Raw genomic sequence first — 19,539 nt, 5'->3', positions numbered from 1 at the left:
TTTACCTTTTTAATCTCCTTTTTTATTATTTCATTTTGTCTCATGTAACAATTTAATATAAAAAATCTTCTATTTGTCTCCAAAGCTCAGCAATGTCCTCTCATTGCCTTGTGTGTAGCTGTTAGACAACTACCTGCAGCAGGAGCCTCTCCCCCCCATTTGCCCTGTTTACAGTAAGGGAAAAAACCAACATAAAGGACAGCACTCTTGGCCATAAAAGGAGGGTGTTCTTCAGCCCGCCACCAGCCAAAGATGGAAATGATCAGCACGAGATTAAAGGTTGCCATAAAACTTCTATATGTGGCGGTAGTCATAAAAAAGAAAGGAAGGACAATGACCCCAATCCAGTCACTCAATATCACTGAGTATTTATTGTTTAAGTCATACTTGGAGCCATAGCCTAACCTAGTAGAAACGTAACCTGATAAAGAGAGGCAGTCTGGCACTGCTTTGTCCTATAATACTAAAGATGGCTTCTTATCGGTGGTGCTCAGTGGCACAATGTAAGACCACAATCCACAGAAATGTACAGAGAAGAAAATCGCTCACCAAGATGTGAGAATAAATGGAGAATTTATTAAATCAGCGGTATAGGAACATGGGGAAAAAAAAAGCCTAAAGACCGTTTCGCAAAGTACAAAGCCTTGTCAGGGACTACAATACCCTGACAAGGCGCACTGTGCGAAACGGCCACAAATCTCACAGCTGGGTCTACAGAAAGAGCCGCTGTATCCTTAACGTTCAAAGAAGTGAATAGGTGTGCTAGACAAAACATAGCTGACCCCGCTCGGCTGTTTGCAGAGTCTTTTTGCTCCTGTGTTCGCAGTATAGAGACAGATATTCCCATGAACACCTGAGATGGGAATAACCATTTTAGCTTCCACATCACTTCATCTTCTCATCCAGATGTACTTGCCTTGAAGACACATTCCTGATAATTGCAGACAAACGGTCTCGACCCTGGGGTTGGACGTGTAATTGTAGTAGGGTCGCAGATACTGTAGATTCCTGACAGTTGTATTTCAACCAGAGGCACCTGATCACCACCACTGAGGTTTTTATATTAAAGGAGTTTTCCAGACTGAAAAGTCTGCAGTCAGCGTGATTGATGGCCATGATGCGCACACGGACTATTCCCCGTGTAGGTGGCGATTTCCATACCTGTGGTCACCTGTCGGCTGGATTCTCAGCCGCTTTGCACAATGTTCCATTGGGAGAAGAGGAAAAGATTAAGGTCGGCTTGTGACCACAAGTATGCAGACCGAAGACATCCGGTCACATCACCACCCTCTCGGGGGGGAAAGCATCCCACAATGTTACGATCTGACAGTCACAGAGTTAACGCAGAATTTTTTTTTTTTTCAGCCCCCAAACCCTTTTAATAAATACTGTACAAAAGTATTAGGGCACACGTCTTAGTCACTGAATTCAGTTTTTTTCTTCAGTCCCATTGCCCCCAGTCGAACGGAGTGGTGTTAATCTGCCACCAAAGGACTCTGGAGGAAGCGTGTTCTGTGCAATGACCGATCACACTTCTCTATCTGGCATCCGATGTACTGAGTTTGGTGCCTGATTGCACTTTGCCAGCTGTACAGTTTTCTAGAGTAAGGATAATCTTACGGGGCTGTTTCTCAGGGTCGGCTTGAGCCCCTCAGTTCTGTGAAGGGAAATCTTAATCCTTCAGCATAGAAGACATTTTGGACAATTGTAGCTTCCAACTTTGTGGAATCAGTTTGGGGAAAAAACATTTTCTGTTCCCCATGATTGTGCCCCAGGGCATAAAGCAAGGTTTGTACAGACATGGTTGGGTGAATTTGGTGTGGAAGAACATGACTGACCACACAGAGCCCCAACCTCAACCCATCCAGCACCTTTGGGATGAACTAGAGCATTGGTTATGAGCCTGGCCTCTGCCCAACATCAGCGTCACCTCACAAATGCTCTTCTGGGTGAATGGACAAAAATTCCCACAGACACCAACAAAATCTTGTAGAAAGACTACCAGAAGAGTGGGAGCTGTTGTAGGACCGACTCCATATTAATGTCTATGGATTTAGAATGGGAGGACGTAAAAGCTCCCGTCGGTGTAATGTGCAGGTGTCCCAATGTTCTGTTCATTTAGTGAATATTCCTATAAATCCTTTTCGAGAAATGGACGTTGTATATGGTGACCTTTCATCTGTTTGTTACGTTACAAGATTTTTTTAGCTGTAATTTCGAATTTAGTTGGTGAACTTATAAAGCCCCCATTAATGATACCAGCTAGTTATAGGTGCGTTATCACCAGATTGAATGCATAGATTACTGTATCATCCTATATACACGTCTCAACATTGAAATTGCAACACCAAGAAGGAAAAGGTGTGGAGTTATGGAAATCCCAGGAGGGATAGACATGCTACTGATATCGAAATATGGAAACAACATTTTCAGAACTGATTTTTTTTCATTGCTCAGTATGATCACCAAATACCGAAATTCCTGCACTTACAGCCTCAGCTGCTATCATTGAGGTTATTAATGATTGTCTAAGGAATGTTCTGCCTCACTGAATGCACTTGGACAGATCATCAAGATCCGCTGCTGGCAGCTCTCTTTGCTATGCCGACCAATGATGTCCCAGATGTGATTGGAGACAAGTCTGGAGACGCTGCAGTCCATGGCAGCATGTTTAGCCCACGTAGGCTGCTCACAGTAGCATGAGCAACATGAGTCCTGACATTGTTATGTTGCAAAACAACTCCAGGTATATTTTCACATTCCCTCTTCATGACGTTGCCCACATGGTCTCCAGACCAATCTCTGGCTATCACTGCATCCAAGACAAAAATGGGACTCGTCAATAAAAAGTACAGACCTTCCTTGCTGCCATCTTGCTCTACCCCGTGACAGCCTTTGAGAGCGGTGGCATGAGGTCAGTGGACACCTGAAGCTGGACATCTGGCTCGTAGCCCAATGTCTTGTAAACTTCTGATGTTTGACACCTTAGATTTGGTATGATGTCTGATTTCATCGGCAGTACAGAATGGATCACTAGGTGCAATACTTTGAATCTGATGAAACCACGTGGGCCACGGCATGAAGAGACCTTACTGAGGGAACGTCCCACTGGTCTTATTCCCAGGATTATGAAATGGGGTGTCATAATGTACAGTGGCCAGGCCTCTCTAGTCTTCATTCCAGGCATATTAACAGCTCTTCCTTCCATTGATTTGGTCATGGAATCAGTGGTATGACCATTATTCTAAAGTGTCCCAGGAGCTGTTTTTAAACACAACACCATACCAGACATTGCTCGTGCTACTGTGAGCAGCCTGAGTGGCCTAAACATGCTACCATGAGCAGCAGCATCTCCAAACTTGTCTCCAATTGGGCATATCTGGGACATCATTGGGTCGGCAATTGCAAAGGGAGCTGCCAGCAACGGATCTTGATGATGTGCCCATATGCATTCAGCGCAGCAGAACATTCCTCAAACGACCATTCATAACCTCACTGATAGCAGCCAAGGTGTGTAAGTGCAGGGATTTCTGCTTGTGGTGCTCATACTCGATACTGAATAAATCAAGATGTTTTTAACTCTTTTTTTCCATCATTTGCACATCAGTACCATGTCGATCTATCCTGTGATTTCCATAATTCCATAACTTTTTCCTCTTGGTGTTGCAATTTCAATGTTCAGGAGTGCATGTGTCATGGGTGTGTCACGTCCTCCTGGGAGATCTGGGGGTTAAACGATCTTTATGTACTGTGAATCAGGTCTTCCATTTAGCCTGTGTGTTTTGTTCCTCATATTAAATGGACTTTGTTTCCTTTGGCGCTAAAGAGGTTAACAACTCTTTGTTTGCTGGTTAGAGACATGCAGCTCCATGTCACAGCTGCTCCTGATCTGCTCCTTTTCTCCCTCTATAAAACCTGGCCAGACCTTCTCATCCTTGCCTGTGAAAGTTTTGCTTCCTGGCTTGCTAGAGTTCGTGTGCTGAAGTTGGATTTCATAGTTGCTGCTGGAGATTATTGAATGCTGTTTTTGGATGTATGCTTTCCCCATTATCCTATTCCATTTGTTTTGTACCTTCCTATCCTTCCCTTTTTCCCCTCTACCCTTGGTGAGTGTTATTGTATGTAAGTTGCTTTTTGTTATCCCTGTTTGCCTTACGTTTATATGCACTAACATACCTGTCCCAGGCATCCTGGAGGAGGGGACAGCTTTGCACATTAACAGGGGCATAGTGAGTTCAGAGACTCGAGCGTCTCTACCATCAAGAGGACCCACTGGAACAGGTATAGAGTCTCAGTTTCAGGGACAGTTTGAGGCCCCCTTCCTTACCGAAGACCGTGACAGCATGTCCATAAGCTGTCAGAAATAATTTCACAATGGTTTAATCATAAATGTCTTTATACATAACACCATATATGTAATCAGCTCTGTACAAATGAGGAAAATATAAAATAAGGAGCAGTAAATGCTCATTTCCTTGCTGAAATAAATAAGAAAAAAAATATTCCATGAATGCAATGTTAGTCTGGCTGTTTTTGTACCCACAGAAGTTATATCCATTCACACTGGTATTGGGCAAAGCTAGTGAAAAAGACACGTGTTCGGTACTATATTCTTTAAAAGGACACTGCATCAAGAGCTACTGGAGACTGATGCTTTTGGTAGAGTTGATGTGACTGGACATTATATGGTCGTCCATTAAGACTTTGACTTGACCTCCATGGTTGACTTCCCAGATAAAATGCTTTCTTACTCACCCATCCCCTTGGAAGTACCAGCCATGCATACAACATCTACAATAATTGTGTTTTGAAGAAATAAAATGGTGGCGGGACTTAATTTAAAGTAACATTCCTTTCTCAGACATTAATGGCATATCCAGATGATAAGTGTCTGACAGATGTTGGTCCTACCCTGAAAACTGGGGCTCTTTTCATGCCACCATTCACTTCAATTAGAGTTTTTAAAAAAAAAAATAGAATGTGTGACCATCTCTTCATTAACAAATGAGGTCCTGAGATGGTGCGAATCGGTTCGTAGGACTCAGATCAGCGGAACATCAGTAATCTGTGGCCATCAGACAGGAGCCCTGCAAACAATCTCCTACCTGTTTGCCTCCACGGCTCTTCTTTCGATCACCCGGCATGTTACACGTGCGTCACATGACGTTTTGCCGGGTCTGCTAATGAAAAAAGGAGCCAAGGATACCGTCAGGGCTCCCGTTGTGATAGGTTACTGACATGGCTTCTGGATCAGTTCCTGCGAATCGATTGGCACGATCTCTAATGGGGTCCTTTTCTTGAGAAAGCTGCATGTTCCAGAGGTGGGACTGGCATTCTTTAGATATTTATTTCCAGGTATATTTGTTAATCCTGTTTTTGACACCAATGTTTTTTGCAAAAGTCACCTCCAAAATGATTGAGACTCAAACAGTTGCTGGAAATTTGCTTCTTCTTTCCTACACTATTACAATTTTGCCTGGACGATTTACAATTTTTCACAATTTTGCTCATCTTTAGAGTCTACTGTTTCAAGAGAGAATCCATACAGTTGGAAACAAAACACCCGGTTCCATGTCAGCAGACCATATCCGTAACCCAATAAAGCAAACTTCTGCGGGTACAACAGGTGATTGAAGGTCAAACATGATCTTCTCAAAGCTCCAAAAACCATAGAAAAACCAGGGCTGTTCCATTAAATTCGTAAGTTGGGAAGTCCTCGTGTTGTCCCTCTCCTTACAATTATTATTAGTTTTTTGTTTTTTTTTAATATTCAAATATTCAAAGTGAAAATCCAGATACGGTAACTCTTGGATTTTTACCCCCAGCCTAATGTATAGTACCTCACACCTTGCTAGTCTTTGACTCTCTTGACTCCTCTCAAATCTCCTCAGAAGATCTTGAGGTGGGCCTTCAACCAAGAACTTTGTATCTCAAAATTTAGCTGACCTTTGGCAGATCCCATACCGGGCACATGAGTTCAGTATTTATTTTCACATGTATATATGAGAAAAACGTTATAGGAAAATAGTCTGGATCTACGTTGAAGGACACAAGATGATTCCTTGAGTGAAGAATGATGAAACCTTTTCATGTTTTAGACATTTTCCAGTTCTCGTTACTGATTCCTTCCTACATGAAGAGCTCCTTCATTCTCACACTTCAGTTCCAGGGTCACTATCTGATCTTTGGACCTGTTCTCCACGCGATCCTTTGACTGGCATACGGCTGAAATGACCCCTGGAATATGTTAAGCTTTCAGACAGGCTGTCATCTTCTTCCTCTTCCAGATAAGCTCTTTCACCATCTTTTCCATCAAAATCTAGAATGAAGGAAAATGAGGAGATCTATCAGTTCCTGTACGGTGAGTTGGTGAAAATGGACAGACACTGGTAGACATTTATCATTGAGATTTGGAGGGATTTTATGTGCTCCAGTCATTTTGGCGTAATTTTTTGCTACATTTTGGGAAATGTGTGGCATTTCCAGGTAAGTGATTGCAAAAACAGTTAAAGATAGAAAAAAAGACAATTTTGGGCTTTGCATCAGAGAAAACCACAAGTCAAAAAAATTAAACTGATTTAAAAAAATTACAAATGATGAATCGAGCCTTTTGTTATTTTTTTATAAATTTTGGTAAATATGTTCAATTATTCACCTTTTTAAAGTGTAAGATTCATCCTATCATTGAATGGAACTACAGATAAGTCCACTCTTAGATTTTCTTGAATTTCCTTAAACGCAATCTGTCAGCAGGTTTTTGCTATAGAATCTGATAGCAGTATGGGGTCAGGCACGTGCATTCCTGCAGCAAAGCATTACGCAGCTAAGCATAAAGACGCCGCAGTTATTTCAACGGCAGTTAGTCACGGCAGGAGTCAGGACCCCACTCTATGATCTGTCTCTTTTGGGTATGTCTGCTGTGTAAGCACTTCTTATTACTTGGACCTAGCTTTTCTATTAACCCATCTTAAGGTCTCCAGCGACCAACGATGCCGAGGTCCCCGGGTAACCAGGGTAAACATCGGGTTGCTAAGCGCAGGGCCGCGCTTAGTAACCCGATGTTTACCCTGGTTACCAGCGTAAAAGTAAAAAAAACAAACAGTACATACTCACCTGCGCGTCCCCCAGCGTCTGCTTCCTGACACTGACTGAGCTCCGGCCCTAACAGCACAGCGGTGACGTCACCGCTGTGCTTTCACTTTCACTTTAGGGCCGGCGCTCAGTAAGTGTCAGGAAGCAGACGCTGGGGGACGCGCAGGTGAGTATGTACTGTTTGTTTTTTTTACTTTTGTATGGTCTGGTATACAAAAGGGTTGTGGTGGTTGAACAATGAAGACTTGCCTTGTCTGGTCGATCTGATTTTTAAAGTGTGTGGCAAAGTCCTCAGCAGAGATGAGGGAGGTTGGAGAGGGCAGTGGGGGGCGGAGGAGGGAGTTACAGGTTTTGAATAACTGTTTGGGGTTGTAAGATAGGGAAGATACGAGGGTTGTAAAGTAGGCCTGTTTAGCAGAGTTGACAGCAGATTTAAAAGGGAGTGTTGCTTGTTTAAATACAGTGAAGTCATCTTGCGAGTGTGTTTTCTTCCAACGCCGCTCTGCAACCCTGGACACTTGCCGGAGCTTTTTAGTGGTGTTATTGTGCCAAGGTTGTCTATTGATACGTCGCACTCTGCCATGGACGAGAGGGGCAACTGTGTCAATAGCTGATGCGAGAGTGGCATTGTAGAAAGCAGCGGCACTGTCTGTCGTGGAGTGAGGATATGGATGCAAGTGGTAGGATGGAGTCAGAGAGTGTGTGGGTGTCTAGGTGTGCAAGGTTTCTGCGGAGGTGCGCATGTTGCTGGACATGAGTGACCGGTGAGGAGGACAGGGATGAGAAAGTGAGTAGATGGTGGTCGGATAGAGGGAGAGGGGAGGTGGTGAAGTTAGATAGAGAGCAGAGACAGGTGAAGACGAGGTCTAGTGTATGTCTGTCTGTGTGGGTGGCTGCGGAGGACCACTAAGTAAGTCAAAAGGATGAAGTAAGGGACAGAAGTTTGGAGGCTGTTGACTGAAGGGTATCAATGGGGATGTTGAAGTCACCCATTATGTTGGTGGGAATGTCAGCAGAGAGAAAGTGAAGGAGCCAGGTGGAGAATTGGTCAATAAAGGCAGTGGCCGGGCCTGGAGGTCGGTATATGATGGCCACTTGGAGGTTGGAGGGAGAGTAGATGCGGACAGAGTGGACTTCAAAAGAGGGGAGGGTAAGGGAGGGAAGAGGTGGGATTGGGTTAAAGGTGCAGTTTGAAGAAAGGAGAAGACCCACTCCTCCACCATGTCTGTTGCCGGGGCGAAGGGTGTGGGTGAAGTGGAGGCCTCCGTAACACAGCGCAGCAGGGGAGGCGGTGTCAGAGGGTGTTAGCCATGTTTCTGTGAGGCCAAGGAAGGCAAGCTTGTGAGAGAGAAAAAGGTTGTGAATCACATGAAGCTTATTGCAGATTGAGCGGGCATTCCAGAGTGCTCCAGAGAGGGGGAGCAGGGGGGTGGGCATCAGGGGCATGGGTTTTATGTTGGAAAGATTGCGGTAGTTCACATTAGATAGGGAGCGATAGGAGGGGGTAGTAATGGGAGGTATGAGCTGTGGGGGTCCAGGGTTGGGAGATATGTCTCCAGCAGTGAGGAGAAGCAGAGAAAGGGAGAGCGTGGGAGAAGGAGAACGGCCGGCTTGTTTTATGTTTCATTAGGACAGATTTGAGGTTGAGGAGCAGGTCAGCAGAGGAGGACAGGTGGGGAGGTAAGAGGGAAGAGGGGATGATTATTAGGTTAGAGAGTGCTGGGGTTTGTGATAGCGAAGGAGAGAGAGGATTAGTGAAGCAAACACTGTAAGGGGATAGGTAAACATGGTGAAGGAGTAAAGGGACCTTCACACGAAACGACTTTTGTATACCAGACCAATGCCCAAACCCCATAACATCCCTATCCAACATCACTGAAGGGGGGCTTAATTGTCTCCTCTCCAAATCGCACCTCACCACCTGTGCGCTCGACCCCATCCCATCCCACCTCCTCCCCAACCTCACCACCACACTTATCCCATCCCTAACCCACCTCTTCAACCTATCACTAACTTCTGGCACCTTCCCTTCTGCTTTGAAACATGCCACAATCACACCTATCCTTAGAAAGCCAACCCTCGATCCAACTGCTATGTCCAGCTATCGCCCAATATCACTGCTCCCATTCGCTTCCAAACTCCTGGAGCAGCACGTCCACTCTGAACTTTCCTCCTACCTCTCAGCTAACTTGCTCTTTGACAATCTACAATCTGGTTTTCGCCCCCATCACTCAACTGAGATAGCCCTGACCAAAATCACTAACGACCTACTTACCGCTAAAGCTAACGGACAATACTCTGTACTCCTCCTTCTAGACCTGTCCTCTGCTTTCAACACAGTTGACAACTGCCTCCTACTACAGATCCTCTCCTCCTTTGGCATCAAAGACCTCGCCCTTTCCTGGATCTCCTCATACCTTTCCAACCGCACATTCAGCGTCTCCCACTCCCACACTACCTCCTCATCCCACCCTCTCTCTGTTGGAGTCCCCCAAGGCTCTGTTCTAGGACCCCTACTCTTCTCAATCTATACACTTGGCCTGGGACAACTCAAAGTCCCATGGATTCAAGTACCACCTCTATGCTGATGACACTCAGATCTACCTCTCTGGCCCAGACGTCACTGCTCTGCTGTCCAGAATCCCAGAGTGTCTATCAGCCATATCCTCCTTCTTCTCCTCTCGCTTCCTCAAACTCAATGTGGACAAATCTGAACTCATCATCTTTCCTCCATCCCATAGATCTTCCTTACCCGACCTATCTATCCCAATCAACAACATCATGCTTCCCCCCGTACCGGAAGTCCGCTGCCTCGGAGTAACCTTTGACACTGCCCTGTCCTTCAAACCGCACATCAAAGCTCTGTCCACCTCCTGTCGCCTCCAGCTCAAAAATATCTCCAGAATCCGTCCTTTCCTCAACCGTCAATCTACTAAAATGCTTGTGCATGCCCTCATCATCTCCCGCCTCGACTACTGCAACATCCTTTTCTGCGGCCTCCCTGCTAACACCCTTGCACCTCTCCAGTCCATCCTTAACTCTGCTGCCCGACTAATTCATCTCTCTCCTCGCTACTCCTCCGCTTCTCCCCTCTGCAAATCTCTTCAGTGGCTCCCATTCCCTCAGCGTATCCAGTTCAAATTACTAATACTGACCTACAAAGCCATCCATAACCTGTCTCCTCCATATATCTCTGAACTAATCTCCCGATATCTTCCCTCACGTAATCTCCGGCCCTCCCAAGACCTCCTTCTTTCCTCCACACCTATTCGTTCCTCACCTAATCGCCTCCAAGACTTCTCACGAATATCCCCCATCCTCTGGAATTCTCTGCCCCAACATGTCCGACTATGAACCACATTCGGATCCTTCAGACGGAACCTGAAAACCCACCTCTTCAGGAAAGCCTACAGCCTGCACTGACCCCGCTGCCTCCTCATCACTACCGGAGATACCGCCTCACCAACACCGGAGCTACTGCAACCATCGACCTACTGTCTCCTTTCCCATAATCCTGTAGAATGTAAGCCCGCAAAAGGCAGGGTCCTCGCCCCTCTGTATCAGTCTGTCATTGTTAGTTTGCTTACTGTAAGTGATATCTGTAACTTGTATGCAATCCCTTCTCATGTACAGCACCATGGCATCAATGGTGCTATATAAATAAATAATAATAATAATAATAGAGACAGAGACCCTGATTCCAGTGATGTGTCACTTACTGAACTGCTTGGTGCAGTTTTCATTGAATCCCTGTTTTGTCTGATGCAGAAATTGCAGTGCTTGAAATGCTGAGCCCTGTATAACCCCGCCCACACCACTGATTGTCAGCTTCCTATGTACATGTGTATTTAAGCTGCCAATCAGTGGTGGGGGTGGGGTTATAGATTAGCCTGACTGTCTTCCACATGAGACCTAGTCAGGCAGTGATAATCTTCTGCTGATAAAGCACTGATTGTATTGAAACTACAGCACACAGCCTAGTAAGTGACACAACGCTGGAATCAGGATCTCTGTCTCTATATTATGTTGCTCTGAGGTTAGGTGGCAAAAACCTGCTGACGAGCAACGTTCATAAATCTTTGAAATGGTGAGTGAGGAGTTAGAATTTTCCTAATATATCTCTTTTTATTTTACTTTTATATACTAAATTGGCTTTGTGAGCACTAAAGGTTGAATGATTATCACCTATACAACAAATACATGAGAACCTGACAATCTCTGGGGTTCCGACCGCTGGAACTCCCACCAATACTAAGAATGTATTGGCATATTTCAAAGCCCCGTTCTCCGGGTCGGTGGGGGTCCTAGCAGTTTGACCTCCCGCAATCAGCAAGTTATCAGCCACCCTACGGATAGGTGGTGACTTTCCCAGCTGGATTGACAATGTATCTTACCTGATATATCAGCGCCGTAATCGGTGCTCACTGTCGGATCCTGCAGAACAGAGCACATGAACAAATTATTTTTTAGCTTTTGTGACTTTACCCCCCAAAACAGCAAAAAAAAAAGTACCAAATAGATGTACCAAATGATAAGCCGACATTTAAATAATGCGGACCCCTTTATGTACTTGAACTATGAGGCAGAGGTAAGAAAGAGGAGGGGGATTCTATGTCACCTAGAATTTAGAGATTACCAGAGCTAGGCAAATAGTAGACTTGCCAACTTTTCAAAATGGTTTCGCAGGATACAGGGGAGGCTTCTGAGGCACCTGAGGGTTTTGCAACCTCTTCCGGAAGTCAATGAGGACTCCCCAACTTCTGTTCTAAAAAATCTGTAAATGCTTGAGGGGTCCATGACGTCTCCCCATTATTAGTCCGAGGAAAGGTGGCAAGTTTGATATACAGTGAAACAACTTTGAAACATCTGCCCCAAAATTTGAGTCACACCTGGTGTTCTCAAAGAACAGGTCAATATACTGTATATATAACACAAGGGAATAGAAGGTCCACCAGAAAAGTCTGGTCTAAAAAAGGAGAGATCTCCTAAAAAAGGTGACCTTTTTGAGAGGTTTTGTTATAGATTTCTTACCTCAGATATCATGGACACATCCATTTCAGCCTCAGAAGGGTCTTCGGACACTTCATGACGCCCGGCAGCAGGTAGCTCATCCATCCCAAATATCTTCTCATAGTTATTAATAAGGAATTCTATAGCTTGGGCTTGGTTTCCGGAATCTATCAAGCAGGTCATAGGTTTGTCTTGATCGGGAGAGGGACGGATCAGTGTGGGGCCAAAGATAATTCCCAAGTTATTAGGATTCATCTTGTTGTCCTCAAACCTTTCAGAAACGCTGTGGAATTCAGAAAGAAAGGATTACTATTAAGTGGTGCGCCATAAAAAATAGGGGGCTCCAGATTATAATATCAGACTGCTGGTTTAGGGGGCTCCAGACCAGACACCAAGACTGCTGTTATAGGGGGCTCCAGACTACACCTCCAGACTGCTGTTATAGGGGCTCCAGACCAGAAATCCAGACTGCTGTTATAGGGGGCTCCAGATTATAATATCAGACTGCTGTTATAGGGGGCTCCAGACTACACCTCCAGACTGCTGGTATAGGGGGCTCCAGACTACACATACAGACTGCTGTTATAGGGGGCTCCAGACCTCACATACAGACTGAGGGTTTAGGGGGCTCCAGACAAGACACCCAGACTGCTGTTATAGGGCTCCACAGTCTACACATCCAGACTGCTGCTATAGGGGGCTCCAGACTACACCTCCATACTGCTGTTATAGAGGGGCTCCAGACTGCTGTTATAGGGGGCTCCAGATTACACCTCCAGACTGTTGTTATAGGGGGCTCCAGACCACACATACAGACTGCTGTTATAGGGGGCTCCAGACTACTGTTATAGGGGGCTCCAGACTACACATACAGACTGCTGCTATAGGGGGCTCCAGACCACACATACAGACTGCTGTTATAGGGGGCTCCAGACCACACATACAGACTGCTGTTATAGGGGGCTCCAGACTACTCCTCCGACTACTGTTATTGGGGGCTCCAGACTAAACATCCAGACTGCTGTTATAGGGGGCTCCAGATTACACATCCAGACTGCTGCTATAGGGGGCTCCAGATTACACATCCAGACTGCTGCTATAGGGGGCTCCAGACTACACCTCCAGACTGCTGTTATAGGGGGCTCCAGATTACACATCCAGACTGCCGTTATAGGGGGCTTCAGAGTACACAGCTTGGCTCCAGACATGCCATGTTGTGTGTAGGTAGGGAGCCTTTAGTGCAGACCTGGGCAAGATGCGGCCTGCGGGCCGCATCCGGCCCGCCTGATGATTTTAAACAGCCTGCCAGCTAGCTGTCACTTCTGACAGCCGCCCCCGGCACTGCTTGGCCAGCTGCCAGATGCTTCTGAGGAGGACCGCTGGCGGCTGGAGTGAAGGCCCCGAGCTCATACGCATCGGCCCTGTACGTCACGTGCAATGTGAGCAGCAGAGCCGGGTTGATCACCGGTTTATCGGTGGCGGCGGCCATCTACCCGAGGCCGCGCTTGCGCAGATGGAGTGCTCTGCTTCACGGGGCTTCGGGAAAATAGCCGCGGGAGGCCACACGTGCGCAGATGGAGATGGCGGCGGCCATTTTCCTGAAGCTGAGTTTGCAGATTTAGATCTCGGCTTCAGGAAAATGGCCGCCGCGATCTCCATCTGCGCACACGCGGCCTCCCGTGGCCATTTTCCTGAAGCCCCGTGAAGCAGAGCACTCCATCTGCGCACGCGCGGCCTCGGGAAGATGGCCGCCGCCACCGATATTCAACCCGGCTCTGCTGCTCACATTGCATTCCGGGCCGCTGCGTCACCTCACCGGTGGAAGGGACCCTGCGCACGCCATACCGCACCTCTGCCGTTGCCACACCACTGCTGCAACCCCCCCATGGACACCAGGCCGTGGCGTCGCCCACCTAAGCAGGAAGGGACCCTGCTCAGGTGCACGCCACACCGCATCACCCCACCTCTGCCAACACCATGCCTCCTGTGACCCTGCTCTGCCACCGCCAGCCCTCAGGTAAGATACGGTAAATTCGGACAATAAGACGGACCCCCATCTTATAAAAAATCTTTTTTTCTGCAATTTTCACCCCAAATTTGGGGTGCGCCTTATGGTCCGGTACGTCTTATAGTCCGAAAAATACGGTAATTATATTAGTCCGGCCCTTTAAAACCATCCCAATTTCTCATGCGGCCCCATGGCAAAATTAATTGCCCACCCCTGCTTTAGTGCATACACGTCTACAGTAACATGACATCATCTCTAGGGGGCAGTGTGGCCCTTATCTCCCTCACCGGTACAGGTGGGCCGTCAAGTGGCGCAGTGTGTTGTAGTTACTGGCTGGCAGCTGACAGAGAATATCCTTCATTTGCTGAATGGCCTCCTGTCGAATCTCTGGCTCCTTGTCATCAGGGAAGTCTCTTGAAAAGGCCATAAATTTCTCATACAGGTGATGGGAGACCACAGAGTCTGGAAGCTGGAGGAGAAAGACATTGAGCTCCATGGTGATATAATGCTTCCTGGCTGTAAATGGCAGCTGAAACGTACTACATACAGACTGTGAGGTATATACTATCCATGTAAATTCATGGATATCAGAACATACTGTATATATATGACCGAGGTCTATATATACAGTGTGGAGTAGGGAACACCATCTATACTGTACAGACTTCATCTCTATAGTCATGTGCTGGGTCGCCTATACCATCTCGGCATAATACTGGTGTACCGTACATCTTTTAGGAAGTGTTTGAGGGCACTGGTGATATCATGAGGGGAATGTGCCGACAGATCCACAAGTTCTCTGCCATTCTCAAATGCCTGAAGAAGTTTTTCCACCCGAGCTTTGGCCCCGCTGATACGATAAAGGCCCTGGAACATACAAAGTATGAAAACATTCATTCATTAGCAGGCTGAGGCTCACAATCAACTTTTGTTTTTTAATACACAGGGTGTTCATTTGTTAAGGTAACATATTGAAGAACCAATCTGGAGAGTTTCTCGGTTTTGATTACAAAATATCCCCTCTCTAAAACCCCAAGAGTTTAGCTGTAATCTGTGAGTAATGGCCCATTTGCTTTCACGATCATTTTTCAGGGTAAACACACTGCCGATCACTCTTTGAATGAGGAAAAACGCTTGTTTGTTGGGTGAAAAGGACTTGTGCTGCACAAAAGATCATTGTTCCTCTCCGTCTTCTACCATTTTTGGCAGAGGTGCCCAAAACTGAAAACGCCAAAATTGTTAACATTTTTCTGACTTTTCAAAGTGTTTTACGTCAGTTTCCTGGCATAAAATACTTTGATGAATAGGAGTCTAAATGTTTAATTTCTCTGCAGAGCTGTCACAGGGGAAAATAAGTATTACACAATGTAAAAGCAAATCAATGGGTTGTTTGTATAATGGTGGACAGGATTGGTACTCCAAAGAGGGAGATGCTCTTTGTAGCCGTTCTCTACTCTTAAAATTCCATTAACTCAGAATTTGGTCAACCCCTTCAAGATGGAATTTCGAAGAACCAAATAAATGTGAAAGAGGAGAAGTGATTATGACCACGTTTAGTATGCCATGATGAAAGCGTTTACCTGTTTCCCAAGAGCCCGCAATTCAATTTCGGATGTACACTTGGAGATGATGAAGGGAACCTCCTCAGGAAAGTATCTTGGAAATTGACTAAAATCGACACCAAACAGAGGTACTTTGGGTGGAAGTTTCTGATGACCACATTTGATCAATAAGCTCTCCAGACACTTCTTGTGACACGTCAAGTAGCACTGCAGCAAAGAGATAGGATTAAATGTATAGTTGTATAATTCTTAAACATATGAGACATTTTTCTTCTACTCCATGGACATCTCACCTCCTCACACTCAACTCCTGAAACCATGAAGTTTTCACACTCTCTGCATTTGCTTGGAACTCTTGTGCGTCGAAGTCGATGGGTTTGGGCAGCTGAGGATATGACCAGCTTGTCCGAGAAGTGGAGATGCATGCCGTTCTCCGAGGAGGCATCTGTGGAGTCTACGGAGTCATGAAGATGGTGAGGAAGATACTAGATGGGCAATAGAAAACCTGCGGCATGATGGTTCCTGAATTACTCACCTACATCCTCTGCATGGAAAGAGTCTCTCTCATCAAGATCATCAGAAGACATGGTCCCCGTAGATGAAGCTTTGGCCACTTTCCTCACAAAGTGAACTAAGGAGAAGCAAGAACAAATAGATATGAATGGAGTTATAGGTGTAAATCACAAAGATCACAGGATTCAAGAGAAGTTTGGTGACACCTTATCAAGAGAAATAACCACGTTAAGTGCTTATCCAGGAGGTTGAGTGTGGTACTGCTGATCAGCCCCATTCTCTTCAAAAGTGTTGAGCTGCAATACCAGACGCAACACATGGGCAGGTATGGAGCTGTTTTTGGAGGAAGGCAGTCATGTTTTACTATATCTGGGCAACCCCTTTATCGCAACACCCCAACAATACAGTCATGCAAAGCTGTTTCTTGATAAAAGCCTTCTGTATGAATGCCAACATTCACAATTAGATTTGGGGCAAATCGATTTGCAGGACTCGGTCCATCAGCCAAATCAGTAATTTGTGGTTGCTGGATGGGAGCCATGAGAACCACCTCTTACCTGACGGAATCTGAGGCTTTTCTTTCCATTTGGCAGGTGTGATGTTACATGTGAGATACGCTACAATGATGAAGTCGCACGCTAATTAAAAGAGGAGCTGCAGATGCTGGGATGTAGGAGAGGGTTCTCAAGGCTCCCGTCTTCTGGCTACAGATTACCAACGTGGCGGATGGACCGGGTTCTGAGAATCGATTTGCACCAGCTACATTCACAATGGCTGAATAATGACACAAACTGGATGAATCAAAGCTACCATAGGTTGTGGATATCCAAAACCTTTATTGAGAGTCAGGACACTCTCTGTGTTGCTTGGTGGCTAGAAATTTCCATTACCTGGACTCTCTAAAGTAGAATCTAGAGATCTGGGATCACTGCTTCCCCCAACAATCTCACAGTCGCTGGATGCAATCTTGTTTCCCCAAGAGCCTCGTTCTCCTTAGATAAAGTGAAAAAATGGAAATTATTAAAAGAAAAACAAATTAAGTGCAAGATCTTTACTTTTTTTCCATCTTCTGTGGCCAAATTCATAGAGCATATAGAACTCCAAAAATTATACTGAAAATTAACCTCAGATTGGATGATCAGTGTCCAAGATGTAGTGAAGAAGGGGCAGATTTGGTCCATATGTTCTGGTCATGTTCCAGACTTGGGAACTATAGGACAACATGGGTAGGCTGCTGTGAGAGGTATGCAAGATTCAACTGCCTCTGAATGCCAAATCTTGTGTTTTAGGGGATGTAAGAGATAGTAGATTTTCTCCTTCATTGAATCTGGCCATAGAAAAAATTCTTTACCACACAAGAAAGTCTATCGCTAAACATTGGCAGTCCAACACTCCACCTACAATACAGGAAGTGGTCCAGAACCTAAACACTACTATTTTACAGTGGCATTAGGTTTGCATTAAATTGTCCAGTACTTTTACATTGATGGCCTATCCTTCAATGTTTGATCGGCCGGGGTCTGGAGCCCGGCACCCCTGCCGATCGGCTGTTATCGGTGACGGCAACGGAAGTACTTTCTTGCGGAGTTGGTCGTCTACTTGTGGCCGCCGTAGGATACTGCACATCCTCCTCCTATACAAATCAATAGGAGGCGGATGTGTAATAACAAGCCCCTGCCACTACAAGTAGACAGCCGGTAGGTAGTTATGGCTGGTGGTGGCCGCTGTCACCTATGACAGCTGATCGATGGGGGTGCCAGACCCCGGCCGATCAGACATTGATGACCTATCTTAAGTATAGGCCCTCAATGTAAAAGTAGTGGGCAACCTCTTTAAGAGGGGTGCCACAGAAAAATTTGGAAAGCAGTGGGGAAATTGTATTAAATGCCCAACAGTGTATCTGAAGCACTCACTAGGGATTTGATCTTTAATATGTTTATTCTTGAATAATCCTTGCACCCCTGGAGAGATAACGTCTCTATTCTTGTGCACTGAATAAATGGCCCTTATTTACATGTACTTATATTGGTTTGCATTGCAAACAAGGGTGGGGAGTTGTTGGGGTGGGAATAAGCAGGTTGAGGTAAGGGGTTATTTTCATTTATATCCAGGAGCTGAAGTAAATGCTATTTTCATATGCTGTATGCTAATGTGCATTTTTAAAATTTTTGTTAAAATCACTGTACTCATGTGATCTGGTACTTTCTATATTGTTATGGTTATACCTTAATAAAACCGTTTTTGATTTAAAAAAAATAAGTGGCATAAATTTGGCACAGCAGTGACGTTACCTAGAACTGGACATCCCTGATGAAAAGACATCAAAAGGACATTAAAGGAGGTGCATGAATTTATGGCGACTACTGGTTGTGTACTCCAAGTGATAACAATCATCCGCATTCTTCATATATCTGGCTTGTGGGATGGAGTAGCAAAACATTTTGTTACAGAGAAAAACATCCAAGCCCGGATGTGTTTTGCAAAAATCTACATCAAGCCTGCCAAAAGCATGTGGGGAAACGTGTTATGGTCTGATGAGACTGAGGTTGAATTTTTTGTCAATTATTCCAAAAGGTTTGTTTGGTGCAAAGTCAACACTATGCATCAACAAAAGAACACCATACCCAGAGTGGAGCATGGGGGAGGCAGCAATATGCTTTGGAGCTATGTTTTGGCAGCTGCAACTGGGGCTTTAGTCAAGTCAGAGGGAACAGTTCAAAATATCAGTCAATTTTGCAATAAATCCTTCATGCCTCTTTAGGGAAAAGTGGGCAAAGATTGCCGATTCTAGATGTACCATGCTGATAAATTCCTACCCAAAAATACGTTTATTTTTTAATTAAAGTTGTACAGATTATGGGTGACATTAAAGGTGCAAAAAGTTCTGAAATTATTCATCTTGGTGTGATTTTTTTTAACAAGACAATAGTCTGCCATTTTAACTGGGGTGTGTACACTTTTTATGACCACTGTATATATATATAGTATATATGTAAGCATGGAACTAATTCTACACAACACCTGGCAATATCTTTGTTCCTGTCTCATCCATTTTGACATTGAGGTCAGACAAAGAAGACGACACACGGACCAGCTGCACGGCATTTTTCCGTTTGCCAGTAGGTGACAACCTGCAAAATGATCACAGGATAATATTATAATGAGACTGTAGATAAAAAGAAAGCAGTATACAATAATAGATATGTGACTGATTAAATACATTTTTACTAGTGAACTAACCGACATTTTCTGATAACACATTCCCTTTGAGGTCAAGGCAGCACTCGTGATATTTTTGTTGGTAGATCCTTCTAACAATCCGCAGACAATGGTGGATACTACGGACAGGATACA

The 19,539-nt window shown here is 45.2% G+C and overlaps 1 protein-coding gene across 2 annotated transcripts in view; it reads right to left on the bottom strand.

Moving 5' to 3' along the window:
* Positions 1-4,970: 4,970 nt before the first annotated feature.
* The window catches only part of GMIP (GEM interacting protein), a 104,766-nt gene continuing 90,197 nt past the window's right edge, over positions 4,971-19,539 (bottom strand). For both annotated transcript variants that reach the window (XM_077262667.1, XM_077262668.1), the window contains 10 exons: positions 19,207-19,316; positions 17,076-17,177; positions 16,208-16,303; positions 15,966-16,126; positions 15,691-15,879; positions 14,840-14,977; positions 14,398-14,579; positions 12,124-12,385; positions 11,487-11,526; positions 4,971-6,319 (listed from right to left, as the gene is read on the bottom strand). In XM_077262667.1, coding sequence (XP_077118782.1) covers positions 6,153-6,319; positions 11,487-11,526; positions 12,124-12,385; positions 14,398-14,579; positions 14,840-14,977; positions 15,691-15,879; positions 15,966-16,126; positions 16,208-16,303; positions 17,076-17,177; positions 19,207-19,316 — 1,447 coding nt within the window. In that variant the 3' untranslated portion in view covers positions 4,971-6,152. The remainder of the gene's footprint in view (positions 6,320-11,486; positions 11,527-12,123; positions 12,386-14,397; positions 14,580-14,839; positions 14,978-15,690; positions 15,880-15,965; positions 16,127-16,207; positions 16,304-17,075; positions 17,178-19,206; positions 19,317-19,539) is intronic.

The sequence above is a fragment of the Ranitomeya variabilis genome, chromosome 5, assembly GCF_051348905.1.
Source record: "Ranitomeya variabilis isolate aRanVar5 chromosome 5, aRanVar5.hap1, whole genome shotgun sequence".
In the NCBI taxonomy this organism is placed as follows: Eukaryota; Metazoa; Chordata; class Amphibia; order Anura; family Dendrobatidae; genus Ranitomeya; species Ranitomeya variabilis.
The sequence above is the reverse complement of the archived record's forward strand: the minus strand, read 5'-3'. Positions and strand labels throughout refer to the sequence as shown.